At 36.6% G+C, this 11,119-nt stretch overlaps 2 protein-coding genes across 2 annotated transcripts; both read right to left on the reverse strand.

The window, feature by feature from the left end:
• Positions 1-3,644: 3,644 nt before the first annotated feature.
• LOC141656258 (uncharacterized) lies at positions 3,645-4,076 on the reverse strand. The gene has a single exon (XM_074463086.1). It carries the CDS (start codon positions 4,074-4,076, stop codon positions 3,645-3,647), a length of 432 nt encoding a protein of 143 aa, XP_074319187.1.
• Positions 4,077-4,136: 60 nt separating this feature from the next.
• Positions 4,137-9,632, reverse strand: LOC141656267 (uncharacterized). Its single transcript, XM_074463097.1, has 7 exons — positions 9,514-9,632; positions 8,991-9,432; positions 5,907-6,330; positions 5,393-5,820; positions 5,022-5,330; positions 4,703-4,864; positions 4,137-4,316 (listed from the first exon to the last, which is right to left on the reverse strand). Exons 1-7 carry the CDS (start codon positions 9,630-9,632, stop codon positions 4,137-4,139), a joined length of 2,064 nt encoding a protein of 687 aa, XP_074319198.1.
• Between the last annotated feature and the right edge of the window lie 1,487 nt (positions 9,633-11,119).

Consider the following 11,119-nt stretch of genomic DNA (forward strand, 5'->3'; position numbering starts at 1 on the left):
TTTCCCGGATCATGTGGTAAAAGATCAACGTCAAGTTGCTGTTCTTGAGAAGGCATAAAACCAGGATTGCCTCCTACTTGACTTGGTGTGGGTAAGGGGTCGGTTTCATATTCATGCTCATTTTGGTCAACTTCTTGAATTGGTGTGAGAGACGGCTCCGTTTCATGTTGCTAATTTTGGTTAAGTTCTTGAGTTTGAGAAGGGTGTTCAACACTCTGGGACAATGGGGAAGATGATAAAGTAGGTTTATTTTGGTTAAGTTCTTGAGTTTGAGAAGGGTGTTCAACACTTTGGGACAATGGGGAAGATGAAAAAGTAGGTTTATGTGACTTCCTTCCTTTAATCAAATAGTCTACTATACTTCTATTCTTCATCTTAAAGTCTTGAACTAATTACAAATAAAAATAAAGAAACTATCAGTGGCATATAACAACTTTAGTAATTATAATTTGCGACGATAAGTCGATAACAATATAACACCAAGGCAACAATATGAGCCTAAATGCCTAATAGCAGCCTAAATGAGTAAATGGCCTAATACAGTAACACAATTAACCAACTTGAATTAAGAGCAGGGCAGATAACAACTTCAATCATTAAACTTACAAATGAATTAATTAGTGGCAAACACTAAATCACCAATACACCATAAGAACTTCAGTACTTCACTTCACTAAACAAAAAAAACGCAGCAATTTGAAGTTTGTGAACAATGGAACACCATACGACTATCTCGATTCATATATTTGATACATTCATTATAGTATTATATCGCTTCACCTTCAGCAATACATACATTCATTACATATTTACATCATTATATCAATTCAATTTATCAATTATGTAAATTAGGGTTTGAAAATTGGGATTTGGGGAAATTCGAAATTAGGGTTTAGAAAATTGGGGGTATACTTACTTCACTGAGGCAGGGGTTGATGGCGAAGCGCTGACGGTGGATAGTGAAGACTGAAGCGTCGCCGGTGACTGGTCGTGACAATTTATGGTGAATATTGGAGATGGATTTTGTTTAGCAGAGAGATTGAGAGGAAGAGATCGTCTTATTGTTTGTGTAACGTCGAAATAGGATATATTAGGAATAAAAGGAAACGCCTTTTTTTTTTTTAATGAAATTTTTGCTTTTTTTTTTTTTTTTTTTTTTTTTTATAATGGTGGGCACGTGCCCACCCGGATCCGCCCCTGGAACTCGATGGTCGAGCGCCTGTGGACGTCTGTGAGAGAGACGGCTAAGGTAGCTGATCTCAGGTGGCGCAAAGGTATTTGAGGGTTTGAGCTGGGTGAAATATCCTCCTTTTGAGTTTTGAGAGTAAAACTAGCACGGGTTCGTCTGCGTATAATTTGTTTAATCTTTTGCCTACATTTGTCATTGAAGACATCATCTCCCCAAGAGAATAAGAATTAGTATAGATCTCGTACTACAGTATGATATTTGTAGAGGTTGGGTTAGAGAAAATTGTAATTAAAATTTTGTCATTAATTATTTCTACATTAAATAAATCTACTATATATAAAGTTTTGTATTAAGACGATTAAAGTTATTATTCTAGACCACCTATAATAGTTGAGAATTCATTTTTTACGTGTTTTTATTTGAGTTAGCCTATATAGGAGTTATCTAAAAGGTATTTTAAAAGCCTGGTATTTTTTAGGCGGTTAATTTGGAAAAAATATTTAGAAATTGAATACTGACAAAAATTTACACACTTGATTGAATATGTTGAATTTGTGTATATTATTGATTTTATAGGAACCATACATATTTTATTATAGATAAATTTTCATACTTGATTTAGAGATTTTTTTATTTACATGACTTTGTTACTAATCTTTTACACAAATGAGCCCAAGTTTTACTACACATTAATTTAATAGAATGGTATAATCATTTTTATTAGTACCCAATTTAATTTACTTACCCATTTTATTTATTTTTGTACAATTTTGCATCATTTTTAACTGATCTCGTACTACATTATAATGTGAGAGATAAGAACAATTAAATTGTTGGTATCAATACTATATATTAATTCCAGAAACCAAGGGACTTCAATGTAATTAAATAAATCTATACAAATTAATTATACTATATAGTTTTAAATCAATATCACTGTGCAATGGGCCTGATCAAGGGACTTCAATGTAAATATAATATAGTTTTGGTTGAAGTATAAATTTAGAGAACACCGGAATATGGTGATTTTCCTTAAATAAGCATGCCCCACTTATGGTATTAATTAGTATAAATATGTTAATTATTTTAACATAAACAAATATAATATAAGTATATTATATTTTGGAAACTGCTAAAATGTAAATAAATCAAGCTAGATTTCCAAAAAATATAAAATTCCATAATTATTTCGATTTTATTAATTAAACGCATATATGTAATATATTTAATGCATATATGTAATATATTTATTAAAGTAATAGAAGTAACATTGGATATAATAATATGATAGTAATCACTCATTGGATGCTTAAATAGTCAAAGTAATTATGTTAGTAGGGAAAAGAATTGTAGTAACATTAGATATAGTCAAAGTAACAATATTAGCAGCAAGAGCGAGCGCGAGTACTGAAAGTACCAGCATGAGTAGTGAAATTATCAATATTTATGTACAAGTAGTGGAAGTAACAATAATTACGGCGGGAGTAGTGAAAGCAAAAGTAGTAATAACGAATGTAATAAAAGTAACAATACTAAGAACAAAAGAAAGTATATATATGAACAATTAACTAACCAATCGATTTAAGTAAAATATTAATAGCGGGAGTAGTGAATGTGTCTCATAATTTATTTGATTGTAATTTTAAGATATATTCCGTATCATAGAAATATATATTAATGATAAATTTATGAGTTACGCAATTTTAAAGTAGTTTTAGTTAATTGAAAATAAATTTTAATGCTAAATAAAGGTAGCCCGGGCGAAGCCGGGCACCCATACTAGTTTAGTTGTCTTAGGAAATAAAGGATAACTATTGGTAATAGTTTCGTATTAAGACTCGGAAAAGAAAAAGTTCAATGCTTTTACCCGGATATGATTGTTTTTTTTTTACTAAAACAATTTTTCTCAAATTTGATTTTGAGTGAAGCTAGTTCTAATTAATTTCATTAGTGAGAATATTAGCGAGAATATAGAAGATTTAATTTAGAAGATTTGATTGCAATCCCCAATTAATAGTTGGTCCCTCAATTTCCTATAATATCACCGAGAATACAGTGGGGATCCTCTGTCCCATTTGATGTCCCATTATGTGTCCCACTCCACTTAGCTTCTAACACATCAGCAAATTAACACATTTATTGCAATATTTTATTTTACAACAAATAATGTGTCAATAGTTAAGTGGAGTGGGACATATAATGGGACACAAAGTGGGACAGAGGATCCCTACTGCCGAGAATATTGCAATGTGAGAGAGCAAATTACTTACTTAAGCGTAGGTCCCGCCATTGCCTAGATTTCGTAGAATATTACCGTGAATATTGCAATTGGTCGTGCTTTTTCACATACGAGTTTTGTTTTTTTTTTTTTGCAAGAATAGCAAGCCATATATTCTTCTATATAGGGAATAAGGAGGTCAAATCTTACAAAAGAGAACCACTATAGGAGCCTATCTCAAGCATTAAAGCAATCTATAATCTCTCCTTCTTTAGAAGGATGAGTTACATATAATAATCTTATGCTAACAAAATATTGTATACGTTTGACAATATAATCGACATCATGTTCCAATCCTTGAAAGATTCTAATGTTTCTTTCCTCCCATAGATTGTAAACTATTGCACCCAAACAGCTAGAAAACCATTGTGCCTTCCAATGCTTACGGACCCTTCTACCAGCCATCCAGTGAACTTCTTTACTCAACTTAGACGTCCTATGCTGCACTCTCATCCAAGTCAGTATCTGTTGCCAAACAATATCAGAAAATCTGCACTGAAAGAACAAATGTTTATGCATTTCATTATCAGCCTTGCATAGTACACATCTGTTCACCAGTGTTATTCCCCTGTGATGCAACTGATCAATAGTGGCCAGTTTCTGCTGCATTGCTAACACAAGAAACACACTATGTTTAGGTAAGATAGCTCGATGCCAGACCGTTGTACCCTAACTAATAGGATTGCCCTTCCTACGAAACTGATCATAGAGTAAAGAAAGCTGAATGCATCCCTTCTTCACACATGCAGACAGTAAGTTCTCAGCATTAGTTCCATTACCTGCCATAGCCAGTAGTTCATCTCTGACCTGCAAGATGCTTCTCCAACTTTCAGAGTGAGTAGGCTTTTTCTGAAGAGTCCAAAAATCACCAGACTTGATGTTATAGGTATAATTCCAGTTGGTCCAAGTACTATCAGAGTGTTGGATAATCTCTCAAATCCATTTGCATATAATGCTTTTGTTCCAGGCTAAAATTTCCTTTATATTGAACCCTCCTTCCTGATATGCGGTACAACATGAATCCCAACTTTTCATAATCAACTTCCTATGGCTCTCCTCAGAATCCCAAAGGAATCTCCTGCAGAATTTTGTAATAAGCTTTTAAGTAATCCTTTAGGAATCAACAAAGTAGAGCACCAAAATTGTTCCAACCCAAAAATGACAGAGTTCAAAAGACTGATTTTCCCAGCATAGGAAAGTTTATAGGTAGACCAATGATTCAAGACCCTCTGGACCTTTGTGATAAGGTCTGCAAACATTGTCTTGTTTAGCTTCCCCTCATTTAGTGGCACTCCCAAGTATCTGAAGGGAAATTGTCCCTCGGTATAACCAGTATCTGTGAGAATTTCTTGCTTGATATTCCCTCTAATGCCTGCCATATAAATGTTTGTTTTTTTCTGGATTGGCATGTAAACCAGATAGCACAGCAAAAGAATCCAAAGAGGAGTTGATAGCTTTGACAGATGGAGTATCTCCTCTAACAAATAACATCAGATCATAAGCAAACATTAAATGATTGAGGCCCAGTTTCCCACATTTTGGATGATAGGAGACCTGATGCTGTTGATGAATGCCTCGTAAGACCCTGGATAGGATTTCCATACTCATAACAAATAGGAATGGGGACAAAGGATCACTCTGCTTTAATCCACTAGCTCCCTTAAAAAATCCAATATGATCACCATTCACTTTCAGACTGAACCAAGTAGATGTAATACTCCCCATAATCCATCTCTGAAATTTCTCAGGGAAATTGAAATAATGCAACATCTTACCTATGAATTCCCATTGAAGAGAATCAAAGGCTTTCCTAATGTCAACTTTGATTAAGCATCTAGGAGAAACCACTTGCTGTCCATATCCCTTTACCAATGATTGAGTCAGCATAATGTTTTCAAATATACTCCTCCTAGTAACAAATGCACCTTGTTTTTCCCCACAATATCAGGTAAGAAAGGCTTGAGTTTAGAACATAAGATCTTGCTAACTATCTTATAGAAGACAATACAATATGCTATTGGCCTGTAGTCCATAACAGTAGAGACAAATGGTTTTTTAGAGATCAGGGCAAGCAAGGTAGTATTAGCTTGCTTTGGCATATTTCCAGTTGTGAAAAAACCTTTGACAACAGTGCAGAATTTATGCTTGATAGTGTTCCATGAAGTTTTAAAGAACTGAGCTGAAAAACCATCTTGTCCTGGGCTTTTATTGGAGGCAATAGAAAATAAAGCAGTCTGGATTTCCTTATCATAAATATCCCTGCAAAGTTCCATCCATCCAGATCCAGAGATTTTTGGTCTACCCAAAGAATCCATAAGAGTAGTGTCAACAGGGGTCTGCTGGCCAAAAGCCACTGATAATAATCAATGAAAGCATGATTAACATCAGACAATCCCTCCCTTGCTACCCCATTTCGATCTTTAATTCTCCCAATAATACTTTGATGCTTCCTAGCTGCAATACGAGCAAAAGAGTGACTAGTGGGAGCATCCTTGTACTTAATATCTTGAATTTTAGCTCTTTGAGTGAGAGAACTTTTCTCAGCTTTCTTAAGAGCCAGGTAAGTCTGCAGCAAAGTTTGTTCCAGTGCCAATAAAGAACAGTCCAGAGGCTTAGTTTGGAGGCTAAGCTGACAATCATGTAACTGTTGATGTGCAACTTTAACTTTCTCAGAGATCCCAGAATACGAAGTCTTATGGATATTAATGAGTTGTATCTTCACATTTTTTAGTTTGGAAAACAACCTGTGAATTGCATTTCCTTTAACAGGAACATCCCAAGCCTGTTTCATAACCTTAACATAATCCTGATGCTCCTCCCAACAGTTGAGGTAACTGAATCTCCTCTTATGCTGGTGTTGATCCTAAAGAGTGACCAGTAAGGGTGTAATACTCCGTATTTTGATAATAAATTGTTAAAGTAATTTATGTAATTTAATAATTGATTAAAGACATTTCTAATAGTAATTATAATAAGACAGTAATTAAATAATAAATTAAGTATCCAAGTCGGGAATTGGGTTTAACTAATATTTATGAGTGGGCCGTGTGCCATTGTTATTTGGGCCGAATTTATGGTTCATCTAGTATGAGTGTGATCGGATTTATATCGGGAAATTACTAATAATATAATATGAAAATAATAATATATAAAGGTAATTATAATTATAATAATAATAATAATAAAGTTATGGCAATAATAAATTAGTAAATATTATATGAGGAAATCCTAGTTATGTTAAGATTAATAATATATGATATTAATAATATAATAGTAATAGCAATTTCTATACTAATTAGAATAAGGTAAGTCATAATAGTTTCCTAATTGACCTCGTACTCTCTATAATCTTACACTATAAATACCGTGATAAATCTGAAAATATAATTCACAATTCACAAAGAAGAATAAGGAGCTTTTAAGAGACGGAAAGAGCAAATAAAGCGATAAAAGGTAAAGACCGTCTTAATTTATATTCATATCGTCGTATTCAATAAAAAATAACTTTTAAACACCGTATAGGCCACCGTGATTCATGCCATTGACCTTAGTAGTTACCTTTGACCGCCATGATGCTATATTAAGACTGTTTGTGACCATCATTGACCACCGTAGGTGGTGGTTTTGGCGTCTTAAGGAGGTGGTGCTGTGAACCTTTAGACGGGGATTGTGGCCTGTGTAGTTGACGACGTGACCTGGGGTTGGGATGGTTGGTTAGGTCGGCGGTAGGAGGTTCTAATAATGGTTCCGGGGTGGTGAGTTGTGGTGGTTGGTACGGTGAGGTGTAGGGTAGTAGTGGTTAAGACGGGTTGGGTGTTGTTTTCGTTTTGTGTCATTTTGGAGGGGTCTTGGATGGTCGTTCGTGGTCGTGCCAGGTGGTGGGACGACCGTGAGTCAAGGGAGACTATTGTGGTGGCCACTGGTGGTCGTGGGGTGGTGAAAGGAGGAGAGTGCGTGAATGAGGTTGTGTGTGTCGGGATTTGTGGGGCTGTTTAGGGCGGCTTTTTGTGGGGTGCTGGTGGCGGTATGGCGGGTGGTTAAGGTTTGTGTGTGTGAGTTGGGTTACAGGCTATTAGTGGCTAGGTTGGGTGGAGTCTATGGAGGCTGGTGGTGGTCGTAAGTAGTGGTTAAAGGAGGAGTTGTATATGTCGGGTTTTCGGTATTGTTGGTGATGTGTGTGGTTGTTGCACGTTGTATGGCCGTGGGTTGTTGGTTGTCATTGCAGATGGTTGGAGGGCTGGTGGTAGGGGCTCACGGTGGGGCTGAGGTGGTGGTATTGTCGTGGGTTGGTTGAGGTGTATGTGTGAATGGTTGTGAGGAGGTTTACACGGGGGGTTAAAGGGATGGTTGGTCATGGTTACGTGGGTATTATGGGTATTATATGTGGATGGGTTTTGTTGGGTGACTCGGGTTTTGTATTTGAATCGGGTTTTTAAGCATCATGAACCTTTAATAACTATGATAAATAATTAATTTGAAGAATGAATATAATTTAAATAATAATTGATGGAAGAATTATAATATTTTGATTAGGTGACGATTGTGAAGAAATTATAATCGGGTTTGGATTGCTTTATTATTTGGATCGCTTTGAGCTGCTTGATTTGGATTTGCTTGCCAGGTAGGATAGCTACTCAATCACTTTACTGTTTACTTGAATGATATTATCTGATTGTATTGGTCGAATTGTTTGGAATTGTGATGGATGATATATGGTTGTTGGTTGGTTGCTTTGAGATGATTTAATTATTGACTACCTCAGCTCGTGACTGAGATGATTTGATTATTAACTACCTCAGCTCGTGACTGAGATGATTATATTGATTATTGGATTCCTCAGCTTCGTGTCTGAGATGGTAAGAAATTGTGTTGCTCAATTGTTTGCATTTTCATATCATGAGCACTTGCATTGGATACCTCAGAACTGGTCTGCAGGACCTGTTCTGGGATGATGAGACTACCTCAACTTCGGTTGGGATGATGAGACTACCCCGGCCATGGATTGGCGGGATGAACGGGAGCATCAGAGGATTGATCATGAGTATACATGGCATTTGCATTTAATATTGTTCTTGTATCCATTTATTGTGGTTGTTTGGCTATTCCTACTCAACCTCGTGGTTGACAGTGTATTCGTGAACACCTGTGGTGAACCTTAATGGGGAGCAGATTTGACAGGTACTAAAGATTAGCTGACTTGGGAGCTTATGGGTATGCGTGAGGACTTGGCCAATCTACCTAGAAGTCTAGACCACATAGAATATTTAATCACTTTACTTATTTCCGCTGCGAGTTGTAATTATTTTATATTAAGTTTTAAGTTGGATTAAGTTGTAATAAACATGTAATCATTAAAGTTTTATTTAAAGTACTTTGGTGAGTTGGACTTTGTTATTCACTACCTCGGGAAACCAAGATGGTAACAGTCCTATTTATTTGGGAATGTCTAGCTAAAGGCTCCTAAATAAATGGGGGTGTTACAAAGGGTGAATGGTCAGAAATCCCAGATGCCAGAACATTCACCTGAGTAGTGGGAAATTGTGCCAACCATAAGGAATTTGCAACCACTCTATCCAATATAGACCAAATTCTAGTAGCAGTCTCTCTTTTATTTGTCCAAGTAAATTCACAACCAAAGTTATGAAGATCGTCTAATTGGCAGTCCAGAAGGGATTGATTAATAGCCAACACTTCAGTGACAGAGGGAGGGTTAGACCCAATTCTCTCTTCCATATCCCTAACAATATTCCAGTCTCCCATCAAAATCCAATTAGTGACCTTGGATTTTAAACCAATAAGTTCACCCCACAATCTTTCTCTATGGCCAGCATCATTGCTACCATAGACAAAAGAGACATGTATCACCTTATTAGAAATATGATGTAGCAACTCAAGATGAACTAGCTGATCATGGCCATAAGAAGAGATCAAAGTGACCCTTATAGTGTCCAGGAAAACCCAAATCCTACCATTATAATGATAAGGGTAATTATTCAGAACTAAATAAGTAGAAAAGGTCCTACTAATAGCAACAAAGTTATTCTACTTAACTGTAGTTTCCAACAAACCAAACACCTCTACTTTATTCCTACTCAAATAACCCCTAACCTCATGCTGCTTTATTGGGTCATTAAACCCCCTAATATTCCAAGAAGAGATTATCATTTAGCAGGGTCTGGTGTCTCCTCAGCCAGAGTAGCCACCTCCTCACCAGTATCCAACAATTGCCCCTCATTCTGCAACACTGAGTAAGTAGTCGCAGTAGAAACTTCATAAGCAGTAGCCTGTGTCGTACCAAGTTCAGTGTTCTAACAATTCTTCTTCCCTATAGAATCAGGACAGGTAAGACCTAGCACATGGGATCCTGAACCCACCTCACTAGCTACAGGAGAAGAACTAATCTCTGAGTTTGAAGGAATGGCGCCTAGCACAATGCATTCTGAGCTCATACCCTTTTGTTCAGTATATTGTTCATCCCCAGTTACAGGATCGGAGGATTATGGCCTAGCCCATTGCATTCTGAGTCCAGTGCCTCTGGTGCCTCACATACGAGTTTTACTCTTTCACATACGCATTTTACTTTATTACTCTTGTCATTTTTTCAATCCCTCACCAAATTATTTTTTTCCTCAATTCCCTTGTCTCCCTCACCACTCACCACCACCTCCATTCATTTCCTCCCTTTATCACCTCCGGTCAGCAACCCTCACGCCGACCACCCTCTCTCCGGCCGGCGTCAACCTCCCTAATATGCACCCCCGTGCTGTGCACTCTCTCTCCCTCTCCCTCTCCGGCTCGGCTCTCCCTCTAACTCACTCCCCTTCCACGCATTCCCCCTCCCCCTGCTCCGACCACCGCCGACCACCATACCCACCCATCCGACGACCCATTCCCAACCCCACCTTCCCCAGATCTGCCTACCCTAGCCCACGACCGGCTACCACCACCACGTCATGCACGGCCCCCACTCCCGCACTCCCCCTCTCCCGGAATCCCCCTGCTTCGACCACCATCAACCACCATACCTACCGCACTGTCCCCTCCCCCTGCTCCGACACCTTCCTTCTTAGGAATTGAAGATTGAAAAGGAAGAACACGAAAGAGGATTGGGGATACACGGTTATAGCATTATAATTAATTTCACTAATTAACAATTAAGAAACCCTAATAATTTTAACAAAACAAATTAATAATTACTAAACAACAAAATTAATTCACTAATTTGGGAATTATAATCAATTATTCAAGAAATTATTAGATTCAATTTAAGAGAAACTAGGTTTAGAAAAGGGCGTGATGTGGCAAGTTAATGAAAAAGTGTATGTGAAAGAGTAAAATCCGTATGTGAAAAAGTAATTCCGATTACAATTTGAGAGCAAATTGCTTACTTAAGCGTGGGTCCCTCAAATTTCTAAAATATTACAAAGAATAATACAATTTGAGCGCAAATTACTTACTTGAGCGGGACATTGTGAGCGGGAATTTCTAAGGTGTATTAATATATATATATATATATATATATATATATATATATATATATATATATATATATATATATATATATATATCAATACTATATATTAATTCCAGAAACCAAGGGACTTCAATATAATTAAAGAAAGTTATACAAATTAATTATACTATATAGTTTT

Source organism: Silene latifolia, chromosome 1 (genome assembly GCF_048544455.1).
Source record: "Silene latifolia isolate original U9 population chromosome 1, ASM4854445v1, whole genome shotgun sequence".
Classification (NCBI taxonomy): Eukaryota; Viridiplantae; Streptophyta; class Magnoliopsida; order Caryophyllales; family Caryophyllaceae; genus Silene; species Silene latifolia.

What these genes read in the sequence shown, in the direction of transcription:
- LOC141656258 (XM_074463086.1), bottom strand. Translation starts at nt 4,076, where the DNA reads ATGCAGCAGAAACTGGCCACTATTGATCAGTTGCATCACAGGGGAATA.
- LOC141656267 (XM_074463097.1), bottom strand. Translation starts at nt 9,632, where the DNA reads ATGATAATCTCTTCTTGGAATATTAGGGGGTTTAATGACCCAATAAAG. An exon ending in TTGTTGGAAACTACAGTTAA is followed by an intron (nt 9,433 to 9,513) that starts GTAGAATAACTT and finishes TTATAATGGTAG; the next exon opens with GATTTGGGTTTTCCTGGACA. An exon ending in GCATTCATCAACAGCATCAG is followed by an intron (nt 4,865 to 5,021) that starts GTCTCCTATCAT and finishes ATGCCAATCCAG; the next exon opens with AAAAAAACAAACATTTATAT.